The sequence below is a fragment of the Mauremys reevesii genome, linkage group 3 (assembly GCF_016161935.1).
Source record: "Mauremys reevesii isolate NIE-2019 linkage group 3, ASM1616193v1, whole genome shotgun sequence".
Classification (NCBI taxonomy): Eukaryota; Metazoa; Chordata; order Testudines; family Geoemydidae; genus Mauremys; species Mauremys reevesii.
The window spans coordinates 164,855,026-164,874,887 of NC_052625.1; the positions used below are offsets into that span (position 1 = coordinate 164,855,026).

A 19,862-nucleotide genomic window follows, 5' to 3' on the forward strand; every position below is an offset into this window, starting at 1 on the left:
ATTTTAAAACTAATAGTATCCCTTTGTGGTTTTCCTCATCAACATATTGATCTTTTAGAAGAAGTGGTTTGGACAAATCCTGTTATTTGGCATTATTTGGGAAATTAGTTTTATGAAGTAGTGAAAAAGATAGCAACAAAGACACTATGGCCCAGATCCAGAAAGGGACTTTCACACTATGACACTGAGCATTGTGGCACCTAAATGTTAGGTACCTAGAAAATCACAGGAACAACACTAATCCACAAAGCCTGAGTGAGGCACCTGGGCTTCTATACAAGCAATAGAGAGAAGTAAGTACCTTAAGCTCAAAAGCCTGTCTTTTTACCAACAAAAGTTTTTTTAATAATAGATATTCTCTCACCCAGTTTGTCTCTCTAACAGATTAGAATGTCATTCTAACTCTTTCTGGCCCAATTAATATTATTCAATTATTCATTTAATGTGGAATAACTTCAATATAGGAAATTGAGGGGGTGGGGGCATCAGAATACCCCATAACCCAGTGGTTAGGCAACTCACATGAGAGGTGGCAGATTGCTGCTCAAATCCTTTCTCACCCTCAGGAGGAGGGAGTACTTGAACCAGGAATCTCCCACATCCTGGATGAGTGCCTAATCACTGGGTGGAGGTCCTCCTACATGCCTTTCCCAACCTGTTGTGTGTATTCAACGAGGAGTCCAATCCAGTACGCACCCTCTGAGCATGCCCACCAGATCAGGTCCCGCATGCCACTCAGGAGCCTGAACAACTATCTTCCTCAGTTTTCTAGCCCACGAAAGTTTATGCCCAAATACATTTGTTAGTCTCTAAGGTGCCACAAGGACTCCTCGTTGTTGTTTCCTCGGTTTGTAAATCAGAGTGCATGCTCAGAGACAAAAATTTAGGCACTGAGTGACTTCAGGTGCCTACAGGGTACAGTGGGAGTTCTGTGAATCACAGTGGTGCCTAAAAACAAGACTTAGGTTCCTAAGTGCCTTCATGGATTGCTCCCTATGCTAAAGGGTTAATGAAGATTGTTTAATATGCTATAAAATTACATTACTGCAACATAAAGATTAAACCTGAGTTCTCTACAACAGGTGCAACCATTCTACACAGGTGTGTACAAGTAGCCACTCAAACCACATGACTCTACCTAACCTTACTCATGAGGTGCTGCATATATTATTTTTGATTGTCCTTAATACTAACAAGCTCTCTGTGAGAACACACAGTTTGTGTAGAACTTCCAAAAGCTTACTTATATTTCTCTTGTGCATGTTTAGTTTAATTGGGATGGGTTTAATAAGGGAAGTGATGGAATAAAGAAAGCTCCAACTCCAGTTGAAAGAGATAGAAAAGGATCTTTAAAATACTGTAAAGAGAAGATAGAACTCTGTTTTGGCCTTCTAGGCCTAAAACTTTAGTAAGATATTATGGAGAAAGGGAGTGATAATTGATAAAACAGTGTTCATTACTTACCTTGTGTTACAGGAAGAGATGACAACTGTTACAGAACATTGTTATAGTAGCTTGTTATACTTTTTTGCTGGTGTGACATAGAGAACTTCTACAACTGTTTAGAGCTTAGAGAGCAGAAGTACTAATAGTGCTAACAAACATTTCTAGAAAGACATACACTCTGCAGATGCTACTTTATAAAACAAATAAGGGGGCAGGATAAGAAAGCTGGCTCCAGCCTTAGTATCACCTGGAGTTGGGGAGGGGCAATAAGAAAAAATTTTTTTGAAAGACCACATGGAAGTTCATGTCCTCATCAATAGATTGAACTGACTAATGGAAAGTCACTCAAAGGGGGGGGGGGGAATACTAGGAATATAGAAGAACTTAATAAAATTCTATTCTATAATCTAGTATTTTTCTTACCTCACTGTGTGATGTTAATGGGGGTTCACTTGAATACCCAGATAGTCCTTGTAGCAAGGCAGTGGGATCCCCCACGGAGGGACGAGCCTCCCCTAGCATAAATGTGGGAGGAGCCAGTGGGTCAGGAAGTAGAAAAGCCCAACTGCAGAGCTCACTTGAAAGCTAGCTGCCAGAGAGGCTAGATGCCTGTGGCCTAGCTCTAGGTTAGGACACACTGGCAGGCTGTGGCTGACATGAGGCCTGGCCTGGCCCGGCCCGGCCCAGCCCAGCCTACCTCTGGCCAGCTACCCGAAGGAGCCGATGGTGCTGGAAACCTCCAAGGACACCACCCTAACCCAGGTACCCTCTAAGTGGGAGTCTGGAAGTAGCCCATGGGCAGCTGACCCTGGACTGGCTGCAGCTCAGCCAGAACCCATGTCAGTGTGTTGCAGTCAGGATCCCCACTGACACAGCAGTGAGCCTCCTGCTGCTGCTAAGGCCCTGGGCTGGGATGTAGTGGAGTGGGTGGGCCGGTGTCCCCCCTGCTATCCCACTCACGGGGTGGCAGTCTCACCCTCACACCAGATGCTCAGAAGCCTGAGCTCCTGTTCATTTGCTGCCCTGCCCTGACCCAGGGCCTGGGCTTCTATTGGACTCTTGGCTCAGCCCATGCCTAAGGGCCTGAGCTCCAGACTGTTTGTTTACTGCCCCGCCCTGACATAGGGCTGGGGCCTATAGTGAACTATTGTGAGGTGGTGGGATTCCCCCACAGCCTTGCGGAGAGATGAGCCTTGGCTGAGCCCTTCTACAGTCCTATACTTGGCTATTACGTAGCAGTTAGACTTATTTTCCTCTTAGGGTATGTACAAGCCTATGAGTGCAGACTCTCTTGATACTACAGTGTAACTTTCAAGAATCAATATATCAGCTCTTACTAGCCTAAAAATGATCCTGCCTGCATAGCTTATAGATCTGAATCTCCAAGTAAAAAGTTAATAGGGTGGTTTCTGTATTTTTAAATTACCTAGTAACTATTTTCTGCTAAATTATTTTAATCCCGCAATTTTTAAGTTTGAATTGGCGCCAAACAAATTAAGAACTGCATCTCATTGTACTGTTTGGTATAAAATGTGTTCCCAGGCCCATTAAAGGATCTAGATAACTTTCCATAATGCATGCTACTAATTAAATTGAAGTTAAACAAAAAGATGCTTCTCAAACATTAGGTGACTATATTACAAACAGATAGGTGGCACCTTAATGAATGTCTCTGGATTAGAAACAAAATGTGTAAATTTGTGCACTCCTGTGCTGCTCAGTGGTAAACTTGTCATACTTACTAGCTCTTTCCGACACCATCACCTTCCGGAGACCACGTATAGGTGATCTTAAACTCTATATCGGGTACAAGTTGCATGGCTAGACGATAAAACTTGATGGCTGAAAACAGAGGTAATATTACAACTTGGAGCACATGTAATGCCTACTCTAGTGATCAAAATCGAGCTTCTCCCGAGACATGACTTTAGCTGTAACTGTACTATAACTAAGGCCAGGAAGGCTCTATAGCATTACACTTTTTAAAAAATCATTTTTTTTGAAGTGGCAAAGCTGCTCATCAGGGTGCCCGCTTGGACACTAATCCCAGTTAATCCCTCCCAGTTATTTCTTTAATATCCAATTTAACCTAAACCAATTGGAATAAAAATGGTAATCTTAGCAGGGAAGATAGACCTATTTGAGACACTTATCAGGGCTTGAAAATCCACTTACCCCTTTTGTGGAGGACACATACCATCAGCTTCTACATAATTAATTTTCATTCATATCTTCTATGGGAGTGCCAGTTAAGGCTTGATACATAAGGGTGTTTTATACACTTAAATTTTATAAAAGCCTGTTGTTGTTTTTCCCCCCAAAGGTGTTGGGCACCCAACAACTCTTACTTGTTTCCAATGTCCATAAAGTTTCTTTGTCTTTATGGTTGCAAAGAGCTTTGCCAAATATGAACTGAGCGTGAAAGGATGACAACAGTGCACTGGAAGTCTGCAGACAGATGACTCCAGTTTCAGATGATTTCAGATCAGTCTTTCAGATGCTCATAACTTTACCAAGCTAAAGCAGAGTAAAAACGCTGCTATTCAGAACCTTGTAGGCATCAGTGACATGGACAAGAATCAGGTCAATTTCACTTTGCTGCTCAATGGCAAAGCAGCAGCAGTGATGGCAGGCACTGGAGCTAGTCACTGGGAAGGATATCTCATTCTTGCTGCCTCTGCACTTTTGAATGCTGAAAGAAATATAGAGGAGCAGAAACCATCCCAAAATCTTTGCAAGGCTCTGCAATGAGATGGGGAACAGAGAATTCTCCATCTGTTTCTAGCATCCAGAGAGGATGCTTCTAATTTCAGATATTTACTAACCAAAGGCTGATATTCAGATCGAGTTTCCCTGAATGAGTTGGGAAAAGCACCCTAGTAGGGATACTAGAATCTGCATCTCTTCTATTAGCAGGGCATGGGGGGAGGGGGAGAGAGAGAGAGAGAAAGCAGGTTGGGTTTTTTTTGTTTGTTTGTTTTCTTTCCAAGTGGGTATTGCCTTTAGGGAGTAAGGACCAACTATATAAAGGGACTTAGGTGTTGCAAGCCAGCATGGTAGCGAGGAGACCCCCAAATTAGCCAACAGGAGATGCCAATGAGAGAGGTGTGTCCTAAACCCCACCCTGCCCCTCTCACAGAGATAGGTACCTAAGTCCAGGCAGCAGGGAGGTGCCTATCTGCTTGTGATCCACACCTGGGAACCCTTCTCTTGGAGTCAGATGGCTTATTTCTTGTGAGAACAAGTTAGGTGTCTCCTTCACTCCACACACAATGTGTGAAGGAGATGTTGCTGCATACCTTATAACTTTTAGCCTAGTGGTGACAGCACTCATATGGAATGTGGGAGACCAATTCAATTCCCCACTCCACTTGAGGGGGGGGAGAGGATTTGAAAAGGGGTCTCCCACCTCTGAGTGCTCTAACCACTGAGATATAGGATATTCTGATGTTGAGCTCCCTCAATCGCTCCTGTTGAAGTTGTTCCTCTTTAGGTAAATAATAGTCACTGGAGCAGGGGGACTGGAACATGGGTTTCCCACCTCCCTGGTGGGTGCACTAGTACCAGGCTATAAAGTTATTCTCTCTCTTTCATGCCCCACTTCCCTGATTCTGAATGGGACTCAATCCCATAGGTGGCCTAGCAGATCAGGCCTCATGGCTAAAACAGGTGCTCCTCTGCCTATCTTCACCCACTTTGTGGGTCACACTGGGGCTCAGGTGTTGAAGTAAGTGGCCAGACACCTAATCTGAGGCAGCAGTGTGCATGCCCAGAGGCAGAAACTTAGGTGCCTAGGGAACTTTTAAAGTGAACATTTAGGTGCCTGCAGCGGTTCAGTGGATCACAGTGGCTCCTAAACCTGGGGTTTAGGTGCCTAAGTACCTATGTGGAGCTGGGCCCAAGGCCTCTGTATTTTGTATTTCTCTTTACCTAGAGGTTTAGTCCTCTAGCTACTGGGTGTCTGAGAAAATTTCCATGCCCTGGATAGAAATGTACAGAAAGAGAGAGCAGGGAGACTGGGTTTGGGTGGAATGAAGAGGAAGCGATAAGGGAATGGAGAGGGAGAAGGAAAAGTGTTAAAAGATACTGAAGACAAAGCTCTCTTCCTGTGTTAGTGTCTGCTTCCTGTGTTGGTGTGAGAGCTGGATTGCACCCAGCCAAAAGTGACCGACCAGTTAAGTTTATGCCAGGTGGTCGAAGACGCTGGAAACCAGCAAAAACTGTACTGCAATTTATCTTTTCTTTATTGGGGGGGGGGGGGGGGGGGGGAAATAAACAGGGCTCATTGGCAAATGGAGGCAAATGCACATTGATACACTGCTTAAGTTACTTCTGATGTAGATAATGCCTTAAAAGAAGTGGACCTCAAGTCAATGGGCTCCAAATGGCAACTCCTTTCATCTGTAAGGCTGGCTTTTGCATCAGAATTTCAAAGCAAACTGAAGGCAACCATATCCACAATGTAGCCAATGGGCTCTATGGAACAGGATCTCTTTTTGCCAACCATTTGTCCAGGCACAGATGTCATGCAATTTAGCAACTACAAAAATATTCTGTGCATTTTTTCCTTGCCTGGCAGAAGAGTTCAAACATGATTTTGACTTGTACATGACATGTGAAGTTCCCTTTGACAATATAACAGCATTTGAATACTGGAAAACTGAAACCCAATCATTGGATTATGTGCACTCGCAGTGCCAGTAACTTCAATGTTTGTGAAAAGATCATTCTGTCCGTTCAGAAAAGTTCAAGACAAATGTTGCATGTGCCTCTAAAGACCGCCTTGAGCAGCTCCAATGTTTTGTCCTATAATAAGGACAAAAGTTTAAATTTGGAGAACTTTCAAAATCCAGAACTGTCTGCTGGCTGTAGCAAAAAATAATTTTGCAGTCCAATACCTGTAACGTAAGCCTGAGACTTGTGTGTGTTCAAACCTCCTAACTGGGAACTGAAGACTCTCTGGGCAAAAGTCTGATTGAGGCCTGTCTCCATCTAAAACTTAGGTCAATCTAGCTACATCACTCAGGGCTGTGAAAAATTTCACACCCTATGCAATGTAGTTAGGTTGACCTAACCCCCACTGTAGATGCAGCTGTGACCCAAGAACCTCTGGATGCCAGCTGCCAGAGGGCACAGGGGTACAAGGATCCACAGGTTCACCAAAAAAGTCATATAAGATCTCTAATGAAAGCTTGTGTCACACTGCTCATCAGTATCACTGCAAACCATATGTACAGATGGGGGGGGGGGGTGTATACACACATTTTTAAGGTCTATATCTAGGGATTGTACACCAGATATGTAAAAAGCAGGTTTTCTTTCAGGCAAGTAATGTTTATCTGTTTAAATGTAAATTAAATATTGTATGGTTCACAATGGACCTCCATTTACAATCTGAGCCAAATGCTAATGAAGGATTGTGAAATCTTCAAAGAGGAAATTTTACAGGAAGAAGTGAACCAGCAATGGAGAGCTCTGTTTACAACAAAGGACAATGAACTCGGGGGTATAATAAGGGGTATGGAGGTACATCCTCACTCCTTCAATCTGTGAAGACAAGCTGCTAGCAAGCTTGATCTTATGAAAAAGGATCTCAACAAAACTGATTGAAAATATGGGGGGAAAGGACTTGGGGTAACTATCATGCAGGAGATAGGAAAATGTCTTGTTAAGTTTGAGCTCTAGAAAGCATGTTATGATTTTGTTTGATATGTAACCATTTGTTTCCACTACTCTTTATATCACTTGAATTGCTTTTCTCTGATAAACTTATTCTTGTGTTCACTGAGTCCTGTTTGTTAAGCAAAGCAGTGATCCTGAGTTGAATCTTACAATCTGGTATGCATTATTCCTAAAGGAATAATGGATCTAAGAGTGCTGTTAGTGCTCAGTGAAAGAGGGGCAGAGCACTCCAGAGGAATGCTCAGAGGACTCAGGGGTTGGTGTGTGCCTATTACTAACCTGTACAGAGAGAGTAAGGCAGTGCTTGTTGCCAGAGGCTGGTGATTTCAGGGAGGTGATTCACAGCAGGCACAGACATGACTTCCTCATGCTAAGTGCAGGGGGTAGCATGGTGTTTCACAACCCTGACTACCCTATAGAAACATTGCAGCAGCTAGGTCCATGGAAGGATTCTTCCATGGATCTAGCTGTTGCCTCGGGGAGAGGTGAATTTACTACAGCAACAAAAAAAATCCCTTCTAGTGCTTGTAGTGTAGACATATCTTAGACTTTTGAATTAGGCTATATTGTTGAAGGTTGTATTCTCTTCAGTGGGTACTGGCATCTGGCCAGAGGAAGCTAAGAAGTTATATTGGACTGAGTCTCCTGTCACTTACACTGATTAGCCTATTTTTAATGGAGGCAACAGAAAGGTTTGGAAAAATGGGAGTTTGATTGGGAAAAGCCAGGGGTCTTTACAACAGAGTCCAGTTCAGAGGTTAGCCAGTTCAGGACTTTAACTAGATTGTACAGCATGCCTCTTGCCTTTAAAGTGCCATTAGACAGTAATTGCTGATATTAATACTTGAACTAGTGAAGGGTTATGTTGTTCAGCTTCTTAATGCTATAGTACTTCAAAGAAACACTATTAAAATTAAAGTAGCAGGTTACCTAGTCTCCATCCTTGCTTTTCACCCTGATTCAGGCTGAGCCCTCAATGCCACAGTTCCCAAGCTACATTAGTGGCATGGTAATATCTCATCTTACTGGAATGAATGTAAACCTGGATGTTACAAGAACTCCATGTGACACTCCTATGCAGAGCTGAGGTTCGTTACCTCTGCATGAATTAGCTTTACCCTATTTGGTTGGCATATAACCCACTAAACTACAGCTGAGATGAAGTTTGTCATTTTGACATGGTTCCATTAAGCAGTCAGCCAAGGAGCTGGAGTTGGAAGAAAAACAGCTAGCCCTACTATAATAGTTGGACTTTTATTGCATTTTCCCCCTAAAGCTATCACTCTTCAAACAAAATTAGCTGACCAAAGGATCATCTTAGGGTGAAGGATGGAAATGGCCTTTTTAAAAACATTGGAAAGATGACTGCTTGATGTAAAGCTGAGGACCACTCATGAAATAACTGAAACCTCTGGTGCATGCTGGCAACCCAACCCCAAGGTGAGGCAGGAGCCTTCTCTAATCTCTCTGATGGAGAGGCTTCTGGGGTTCCAGCAAAGATTTCCTTTTTCACACTTTCAGTAGGCATTTACACGATACCATCCAATGGGAGACTATTTTGCTTAATACATGCTTATGATGACCCAGAATCTTTCTCTAAGGGGGACCAGACACATGGAATAAACAATAGTGGTACAGATCAGTCTTGACCTGTAAGATCACTGAGGGTAGAGGACTAGGGAAAATTAATAAAACCTCAGCCATTGCCTTATTGCCTGAGCAAAGCAAATTCCTACACATAAATCAAAAGCATTTCTCTGTTTGTATGTAAGCGGTAATTTTAAAACTGCATCGAATCAATTTCAGGAAATGTTCTAGGCACTACTGGGCAGAACTCTCCTGATTTTGGTGAAAATCAGAAAAGCCTGACTTCCACTAGCCCTGCAAGAGCAGAATTAGGTCAGGTGGGCCCAATCAGTTAATTAGGCTGCAAACAGGGGAGCTTTAGGCTGGAGGCAGCTCATTAGAGGTTCATCTGTACAGGAACAGATGGGGAGGGCCTATAAAGTCAGGTAGCAGGGTATAGGTTGGTGCTGAAAAAGGACAGTCACTACCTAGGAAGAGGTGTGTGTGGCATGTTTGGGGGCTGTAGGGAAAGGCAGTAGTCACTCTCTGGGAAGAGGGTTCTTGGAGCTAGTACACTCGGGAAGAGAGAGGGAAGCAACCCAGGAAAAGAGCAGTGAGAGCAAAGAGAGGAAGCCTACAACTACTGAGCTGAGGGTCCCTAGACTGGAACCCAGACTAGAGGATGGATCTGTGTTCCCCTACCAGCCACCGAAGTAGTGGCACCAGGGTGGTGAATGGAAAGACTGCTTAGGATTGTTGATGGATTGAACCCCTGAAGGGAGAAGTGGTGTGGCCAGAGGGCTGAATCATAAAGAGGATGCTGCATGTTCTGGAGTGAGAGGAGTTGCTGACCTGAGAGAGAGAGTGATGCCTGTGACAGCATGCAAATTGTGGAAGAGCACATCTACCTCTAAAGTTAATCCCCAGAGCAAGCAGGAGGTGGTACCAGACCAGGGGTGAGTGGTGCATCCCATGAGACTTTGCCTCACCCCGGTATCCTATGATCTTAAGTATGGGGTTAGTGGGCCCTTTGCTTCCTCCCATTTTTCTCCCTGCCCACCCCCGCCCCCTTCCTGGACAGCCTCCTCTAATCAGAACCCTATTGATTTTGCTGAAAATTGGAAAATATTCATTTTCCACTCTTCACCAAAAATCAATAGGGTTCTGACCTGTGTATCTCTTCCTGTGTTCATGCAGCACCTAGATATAGTTGTGCTGGGATTTTATAGTATAGTATTTGAGCCCCCTCAGCTGGGGCTCATTACCCAGATGCTTCAATCAGGAAATCGTTCTTGCTATTTAACATAGGAAGGATAAGTTACTGGAGCTTTACTCTCCCTGGACATAGGAGCTAAAGTTACAACCACCAGAAATAGAATTCTAACCCTATAAATCTTGAGATCAGATAGATCAAGTGGCTGTAATGAAGGCTTTATTAGATGTCAAGCATTACAGGCTGTCCAGGATTTTTTTCTAACCTTTGCTTGTTCATGTAAAGTGCACCTCTATCCTGATATAACACGACCCTATATAACACAAATTCGGAGATAACGTGGTAAAGCAGCGCTCCAAGGGGGTGGGGCTGCGCACTTGGGTGGATCAAAGCAAGTTTGATATAACATGATTTCACCTATAACATGGTAAGATTTTTTTGGCTCCCAAGTACCACTTTATATTGGGTTAGAGGTGTACTAGTAGAAAAGCCAAATAACTGAACAAGAGAATTTAATTTACTATATCAATAGTCTGGAAAATATTAAGTTGGGTCAAAATAAAGACCACTATTGTAACCTATTTATATTAGTGGAAGCTTGCTGGGAAACCTGCAGTAAAGCCCTGCTACTGTTTAGTACTGGAATCATGTTCTTCCAACAACCTAATAATCACTGTTTAAATGTCGTCTTCAAATGGGAATGTCACGCTCTAGTAGATATTCTTTACTGAAAGAATGCAGAGGAAAACTTAGCCTGAGATGATGCTGTGATGTTGCACTATGATTTTATGAAAATATGCTAATGTAACTGGAATATGCTTTATGCAAAAGGTCTCTTGTAAGGTATCATTACAAAGCTTATTTTCTACTGCATGTGATCATCCTATTTGTATAAATGTACCACTCTTCTATCTAAAAGTAGAAATATGAAATATAACTGAGGGCCTATTGTAATTATGCAAAGTGTGGGCCATTAATGGCGGTTTGGAATCTTGATTCCCATTAACCAGGACAACTGACTGCAAATGGCTCTGTTTTACCTGTAAATCTTCCTGTATACCTGTGTGCTGGCAAGTGGGTAATCAAGTCTTACAGCGACATGGGTTCATGTCACCTGAACTGGAATCCATCTTTAACCTGGTGCTTTTCCATTGGGGGGGATGACCCAGAGGGACAATGGATTCCCACCTTATGCAAAAGATATATAAATGGGTGGAACAGAACAAAGGATTCTCTGCATCTTGAGGTCTTCAAACCACAATCTGAGGACTTCAATAACTCAGACATAGGTTAGGGGTTTGTTACAGGAGTGGATGGGTGAGATTCTGTGGCCTGCATTGTGCAGGAGGTCAGACTAGATCATAATGGTCCCTTCTGACCTTAAAGTCTGAGTCTAAAGTGGGAACCATCATGAGGAATCCCCTAGCTACCACCTGAGCTGGAACAAGGGCTGTACCAGGGGAAAGGATTGTGCCCAGACTAGGAAGGCATCTAGTCTGTGAAAGAAATATACTGAAACATCTTTCAGGGTGAGATATTATCTGTACTCAATTGTATTACTATATTAGGCTTAGATTTGCGTGTTATTTTATTTTGCTTGGTAATTCTTTTACTATACCTCTACCTCGATATAACAACACGAATTTTGGCTATAACATGGTAAAGCAGTGCTCCAGGGGGACAGGGCTGTGCAATCTGGTGGATCAAAGCAAGTTCGATATAATACGGTTTCACCTATAACACAGTAAGATTTTTTTGGCTCCTGAGGACAGCATTATATTGAGGTAGAGGTGTACTTGGAATCACTTAAATCCTACTTGCTGTATTTAATGAAATCACTTTTTACTTATTAATTAATCCAGAGTATATATTAATATTTGGGGGGGGAGGAAAACAGCTGTACATATCTATCAGTGTTCTAGAAGACAAACAATTTGAGTTTACCCTGTATAAGCATTATACAAGGTAAAAGGATTTATTTGGGTTTTAGATCCCAGTGGGAGTTGGGCATCTGAGTCTTAAAGATAAGCAAACTTCTGTTAGCTGCTTTCAGTCAAATCTTGGGGCAAGTAATTCCGACCCTGGGTCTGTGTTGGAGCAGACAGCTGGGTCTGCCTCAGCAAGACAGGGTGCTGGAGTCTCGAACTGGCAGGGAAAGCAGGGGCAGTAGTAGTCTTGGCACATCAGCTGGCAGCTCCCAAGGGGATTTCCGTGATTGAACCTATCACAGATGTGTCCAAGTTGGAAAGGAGAACTTAGCAGATTTATAGTTGATTCTTATCAACTACTTGGTGGCTTCATTTTTGTACCAACCTTACACCACCATGAGAGAGTCACTCCTCAGTACATCTGAAACACACTTTGAGAGCTGCAGTGGACTCGTGACATTTCAAGGGCAATGTCACACTGCATATAAGCCCATTTCAGGACCTCCCCACTAGTCAGCAAAGGACTTGAGTACATGCATAAGTGCTTTCCTTAATCAGAGCCATCATGACTTACAAAAAGTAAGGAATGTCCTGTCCAAAATTTCCCTTTCTTAGGGTAGGTCCATACTTACCCGCCGGGTCGACGCGGAGAGTTCGACTTCTCGGAGTTCGAACTATTGCGTCTAATCTAGATGCGATAGTTCGAACTCCGAACGCGCTCCCGTCGACTCCGTAACTCCACCACCGCGAACGGCGGTGGCGGAGTCGACGGGGGAGCCACGGAGTTCGATCCCGCGGCGTCTGGACAGGTAGGAAATTCGAACTAAGGTAGTTCGACTTCAGCTATGCTATTCGCGTAGCTGAAGTCACGTACCTTAGTTTGACCCCCCCGTAGTGTAGACCAGGCCTTAGTGTAATGCAGTATCTCATCTGATCTGATTATCAACATGTATCAGTTGACTGAGTCTTGAATATTAGTACTCAAATCTTTAACTGGATTCAATTCAATAGGGTGTGAGTGGAGACAGAAGATGCAGCAGCCTGTCTACCTACCAGGCAGTGCTCTGCTGTCAGCTGAAGCTATCTCAGGACAAAGCTTCATTCCTACACAAGTCACTGATTAGATAGGGAGGAAAGCATGAACTTTTTCTAAAAAATGAAGAAATTAGGATTTAAGAGGTACTGAATTGATAGCCTACACACCTTTTTATCCACAGCAAATGTAGCACTGTTGCAGGTCTGTCCGCCAGTGTAGTGCACCCTTTACCTAGATTCCTAGAGCAGGGATTCTGAAACCTTTTTACATGGCATGAGTCACTTGGTGTGTCTCAGGGATACTTCTCCTAGTCATGATAGCACAGACCTCTTCTGCCATTATCAATCATAACATGTTTTTGGCAGCCACACAGTAGCTTACTGGGAAAAGTAATATAGTGTTTTAACAAACAAACTAGAAAGTGAACTAACACCAGCTCTCCAGCCTACCAGCAAGTCTTCCATTGACTGGCGATGGCCTGCTGTTCTAAGTGATCCACTCTAATTCAATCTTCTTGATCTTTTGTATAGCTAGAACTTTCAGGTATAGTACAACCTAAGTAATCTATGTACTTTAATCAGTACCAAAACTAGTTAAGGTTTTAGCATGCTGTAGTGAAGTCTCTTTTCTAAGCATCTGGTAAAATATTCTAGAGTGTCTAATCAAAAATCTATTACAATTGTCAAAACAGAGTACACTTTAGCAAATTAAAACTATGGTTGATATGTTTTAATGTGCAAAACTTAACGTGCAAAGAGTCTCCCACTTACAGAAAGTTAAAGTTCTACTGTGATAGATGTGACCTGATTATTGGCAACTGTTTAGTGGTCTTACTGTGATATCAGATACCTAAAAGATGTTACTGACTCTATGAATGGCTCTAATTCTTATTACCAAGCTTCTGAGCAATCTAGACCCTTCAGTTATCTTGAGTAACTTTACACTAGTGTAAATTCTCTAATGCAGGGATTTCAGAACTTTCAACACTAGGCACCATCCTCTATGTTAAATTGTTTCACTATTCCCATCCCCCCCATATCTTATGCAGAAGAAATTGTTACAATAATCAACTGCAACTACTAGTTCTGAAGAGTAAACTTATACTCTCCCTTTAAGAACGCATGAGCCTGTCTTTGAGGGGAGATTCCACATAAGGTTGAACTAAGTTATCTATCCACAGGTGACAGCAACTATTTTTGATCACCACAGAGAAACCTCACTTAAAGCTACAAGATGGAAAGTTTTCAAGGCTTCTGCAGCTAAAGCAGATAATCTGTCAATGTGTGAAATTCCTCTTCAATTAGGTGCAGAAACCAGTTTCAGGTCTGTCTGTCCTGCAATGGCACATTCAGCACTGATAAAACTGTCTTTGGAATAAAGGGGTTGATGGTCCACCTCTTTACCCTCTGTTGGGTACCAGGCTAATAGTGCCACTGCTGGGCTAAGGTTCTCTCCGATTGACTGAATTTGATAGTTCCTGACCAGCTCCTCGGTTCCTTCAAAGTTTGAAACCAGGCTTCAAGTTGCAGGTTCACAAGTTACTACTTTGTGTCCAGAAGGCCAATTTAGAAGTATTCACCAACACCTGTACCTTCTCATGCAGAGAGAGAACACTCCTATTCTGCAACTAGGGACGAGTCCAGCTCGTTTAGATTACCAAAGATGCTTAAATTGTCACCTTCAATAACTTCATCTCTGGTATCAGCAAAAACAATTACTGATGATTGAGATTAAAGATAATCCCTGCCCCAAAATGCTCACAGTCTAAGTAGCCAAACATAATGAAAGTTTTGGGGGGGGAAGCAAAGATGGAGCATCTGTTTTATTATACAGGAAAACCTAAACTCTACCTCATGAGTCACCTCACTTAAATGAGAAAATTACCAGTAAAAGGAACCTGTCATCAGAACAATGCACAAAGTCAATTCACTGGACATCTTAACAAAATTCACTATTTGCAACAGCTTCCTGAAGGTCCAGGTACTGCTTTACAGGCGCTATTAGTAGCAACAGTTCAGTGTAGAAGGTGACATCCTGGCATTAGTTGCGATGCGTTGGATCTCTCTGATCTCACTGCTGTTCTCACCTGTCATTGCCATAACAGCAGCTGTAGCGTTTACAATAAACCATTCTCCTTGAAGGTGGTGGAAAGCTTCAACTACTTCTTGGTACAGCTTTTCAAGAGAGGAAGTCTCCAACAAAACAGTCCAATGTACCAGTACAGCAAAGACTGAAAGCTGTGCAGCACCAGACAGTGATTAAATCTTCAAACTGAATTCTTTACTCAATTTTCCTAAGCCTTGAAAGCAATTGCTCAGATTTACCAATATAGTACAATATATTAACATACACTTTTCAATGTGGTAGTCACTGTAGGCACTATAGCTTATGAAGCTATGTTTGTTGCACAGGGAAATGTAACTTTCTGCAACAATATGTGCCTCATGCCAAAGGGATGTATGACACTTAGTTTAAATCAACACTTGCTGACTTCTGTCAAGGCCTCACGTTTATCTTTCACCGAGTTATTGGACTTTTAAATGCTTTAACAACTTAGAAGGCTTCATGTTCTGTGACAACTTCAGAACACACTGTCCTGAAGTTGTCTAAGTATGAAGACTTCAAAGTTGCTGGGTCAACATAAAGCAGTCTTTTTTTTTTTTTTCCTGCGCTCTTCTTAGCAATCATTAGGACAAGAAGCAATAGGCTTAATTTGCAGCCAGAGAGATTTAGTTTGGACATTGGGAAAAACTTAACTGTCAGGGTGGTTAAGCACTGGAATAAATTGCCTAGGGAGGTTGTGGAGTCTCCATCATTGGAGATATTTAAGAGCAGGTTAGACAAACACCTGTCAGGAATGGTCTAGATAATACTGAGTCCTGCCACAAGTGCAGGGGACTGGACTAGATGACCTCTCAAGATCCCTTCCAGTTCTATGATTAGAATAATTTGCTGTCCTTCATGAGACTATATTTAATTTGCTTGTTAGCCAGAATCTACCTATACAGATGCAACAGTAAAGTGATGTTCAGTGTCCTTGGGTCTCCGCAATTACAGCTAACAGGCTGTCTGCATGCAGCTTAAATGCAGCAGAATGCAAGTTTAATAGGACCTGTAGGGTTGTTTTTTTTTTAAAGGAGTAAATTCAGGCACATAAGTATAGATTATAATACTGTTGGGAACAGAGGGTTGAGCAGTCTCCTACTCACTCACTGCACTAGACTAAATTGCTAATTGGAGTTCTCAGATAATATTGTGGCCTTTAAAGGACATCACTAAGGGCTAGTCTACACTAGAATCACTACTCACAGTGCAGTTGTACTGATGTCGCTATAGTGCTGCTAGTGCAGATGCTTTATGCCAACGGGAGAAAACTCTCATCAGCATAATTACTCCACCTACCCAAGCAGCAGTAGCTATGTCAGCGGGAGAACATCTCCCACCAACAGACGTAATCACCAGTGTGGACAGCGCTATGTAACTCACGTTCCTCGGGGGGAGTGGCTTTTCCACTCCCCTGAGCAACTTAAGTTATACCAAAATAAGTTCTCGTGTGTTCAAGCCTAAGGGTTTATCCTTTAAGCGTACTAAACATTTTTGCAAAGTTTTACTATCTTGCCACCTGTGAGGTCCCTTTGCCCCAAACCACTGCATGATCTTGGAAATGGTGACCCCTAATGTAGGGAACCCTGACTCAAGTTCTGACATCGTAGTTGAGCAAGGTAGTTAATCAGGTGCTTACCTTTAGGTATGAGTAGTTCCACTGACTATAGTGGGATTATCCATGTGTTTAAAGATAGGTGTCACAACCCTAAAAATGCATGCTCAAACACTGCTTCTTTATGGCCAATTGTCGGTCTATGGCCATTTTTGTTTTAGTAAAAGGACAAGACCGCCTCCATTTTGGGTCAGGTTCTTGTTCCTTGGAAAAGGCGAAAGTCTAGCCTTGCCCAGTAACACCGTAGTGCTGTGTGCTATATTGTAGTGCTAGGTGCAGCCCCTGTGAGCCATATACAGACATGCAAGCCTGTCTCGGACAAAGGAGAAACGTGCCAAGTGCAGCCTCTGCTGACGTAAGGGGCTCCAGCCCGGAAGGCGAAGGAGCTAGGGGCCAATCCAGTGCTAATACAAGTAAAAAGGGAACCAATCCGAAACTGTCACGAGGAAGAGTCCCCAGACAAAACTTTATCCTGTGCCAGAATTGGGAGGAGTCCCCATGTGTTAGCTGAAAGGCCTGATCACCCTATCAGCCAGGAGTCTTCTCCGATTTTGCCGGCTCGTGTCGTGTCGTATCAAAATAAAATCACGTCCCACTAACCTGTCATGCGTTCGGGCTGCTGGTCAGCTGCATCTGGAGTGTGGTACATATTTTGTAACTTCTGCAAATATTTGTCTTTTGCTAAACCCCACCCCCCCACCTTTTTTTCCCTCTCTGCGTGCTGTTTTACTCTGTGCATGCGCAGAAGCGTTTGCTTTCATTGCCAACCCCCCCCCCTTTTTTTAGTTTCCCTTTTGTTTTAGTTAGATAACAGTTTTAGTTGATAATTTGTTCTTCCCTGGCCCAAGTTGTAACTCATCCCCGTTACTGATTAAAGAAAATAAACACAGCCACTTGGCTTTAAATTTAATCCTGTTGTGTCCCGTTGTTCCTCCCCCATTAAATAGCTACTTGAACCTTATTTGTCCCGGTCAATAGGCACATAATTAAGTACCTTGTTTAATTGGGGCTTAGGTATAGCTCTTTTTCCCTCCAACTATTCTGAACCTCTATTTCCAGAAGTGTGCCAATAGGGGAAGGAACAGGAAGGAAGGCTGTCTAAAGGTGGCTTTTAATCTTTCATTACATAGGAATTTTCAATTTGGGGGGCAAACCTGACAAATTAAAGATTGCCAGATTTAAGTGGCAACCATTTAACACTTCTAAGAAGGCATCTACTAGAAAGCTGTGAACATGTTAAATGTGACAGTTTTGTTTTAAAAATACAGAAGCTAGTTTACAGTTAAACTGAAGGTGTAACTGCACAGCAAAGAAAATAATTAAGATATGCGCTTTCCTATTAAAGAAGCTGTCCAGGGCCCTGGTAAAATTACTCCAGACAAATTTCAGTCTACTGAAACTTGTGTGGAGACTGCTAAAGATGGCAAAACATTTCCTTGCCCAAAGACAAGGAGAGACTCAGGGTTGTTTTTAGTCTGCCTTGCAGTAGTTTTGCTTAATCTTAACTATAGTAATGAGCTTCTTTAGCATTACTGTCTGTTCTTTCTTAGGTTAGTTTTAGTCTTGGGAGTGCTTGAGTGACCCAAGAACTCCAGTTCTCAAATTCCTACTTATAATTCTCCAGCTATTAATTAGGAGCACACAACTCTCACTATTTCCGTAGCAACTAATAAAAAATGGCTCCTGATCAACCATATAGTACTTTTTCTAGGCACTAGATTTGTAATCTCAGAACTGCATGTTACCTTCATAAAGAGCCCCATTTTGTTCTTGTTCCACAGCCTTCAGGAACAATTCTCTTGCCTGTACAATAAATTACACAGAACATTTAAAAAATGTGTTACAAGCACCCAAGCAAATTCAGTTACCAGAATTTTCATCCAAGTTGACAACTCTCTATACTATGAGGTGGTAAGGAAAACAGTAAAAGCACAATTGCATATAATAACATGGAGGTGATGTTCGGGTTCTACTAACAATAACTGAATTTCTGAGCCAACACAGCCTGATCCTAAATCTTGCTTACACCAGTTTTAATTAAATCAGGGCATTAAGCCCTTATAAGGAATTGCATAACTTCTAACACCATTATAGCCATGGTTGATATAGCACCCACACTATAAACCTATTTTCATAGGTTTCTAAACTAGTAATTCCTTTGTGTTTTAAAAAGAGTCTAACTGTGCCATATTGAACTTACCGTTTGAATGGAAGCTTCTCAGAAATGAACAAGCTTTCTAAAGTTTTATTGCTTTACAAAGAAGGATTGATAATTTGTCCATGTCACCAAAATTGGCAGGGGAGTGAAGATCTTCAACTTATTTAAAGTATCACACTTTTACCTCGAGACACTTTGGCTCTAACTCAGTTTTGTTTTCTTTAAAAAAAAAAAGTACAAGGCAATTCTGGAAGTGTTGTGTAAAGCACTTGTGAAAGCAATGCTCAGGAAGTGAGACAGAAAGCATCTGGCTGATATTAAAGAGTCAAATCCCCAGAGTTGACCTACAGGAACAAAAGCACATCAATTGCAAATCCAGTCTGCAACAATAAAGAACAGTGGAACCTGCAAAAGAGTACTAAGTGATCCAAGAAGTCAAGAGTATTGTAGGGGCCATACTGCTACACTATGCTTGGAAAGAACTTTCACAAACGCAGGTGAATAGCCAGAGCAAAAATGGAAATGTGTGCAAGAAGTCAGGAGCGGCACGGGAAGGAAGGCAGGAGAGCTCTTGTTGTTTCCTTTTCTTTAACTGGAGAGAAAATGCCCATTGAACTTAACCAGAACACATTAGCGATTGACCTAGTTCAGAAGCTCTTTAGCTTTCTTAGTGTTTGTAAATATCCATTACAAGAAGATATGATTGACAAACTTTGTCATTTTAGCTCCGACTTCATTCAACTGGAACACACACATACATAACACCTACTGTTAAAGGAGGTAGGCCACTATCACTTCACAATACCTATATTTGGTGAAGGAGGAAAAGCCATGCATGAGGAGGAAGGGTTTTGAGGGACGGTGGCAAACAGTAAGGAACACAGGGCTAGATTCACAAAGGGACTTATGTGCCCAACTTCAACAGTTTGGCACCACTGGCATTCACAAAACCCCTGCTCGGCTACCACCTTACCCTGTAAGTGACTAAACTGCCTCTACATTTTTGTAGTAAAAGTCGTCTGGGTGCCTAAGTTTCTGCCTCTGTGCACACATACTGATGTCTCACTAAGCATATGGACACCTAAACCCCAGCAAAATCCACAAAGCAGGGGAAG

At 42.5% G+C, this 19,862-nt stretch overlaps 1 protein-coding gene across 6 annotated transcripts in view; it reads right to left on the reverse strand.

Moving 5' to 3' along the window:
• The window catches only part of FBXO9 (F-box protein 9), a 45,136-nt gene that overhangs the window by 12,900 nt on the left and 12,374 nt on the right, over positions 1–19,862 (reverse strand). For all 6 annotated transcript variants that reach the window (XM_039528409.1, XM_039528406.1, XM_039528408.1 and 3 more), the window contains 2 exons: positions 18,335–18,392; positions 3,189–3,288 (listed from right to left, as the gene is read on the reverse strand). In XM_039528409.1, coding sequence (XP_039384343.1) covers positions 3,189–3,288; positions 18,335–18,392 — 158 coding nt within the window. The remainder of the gene's footprint in view (positions 1–3,188; positions 3,289–18,334; positions 18,393–19,862) is intronic.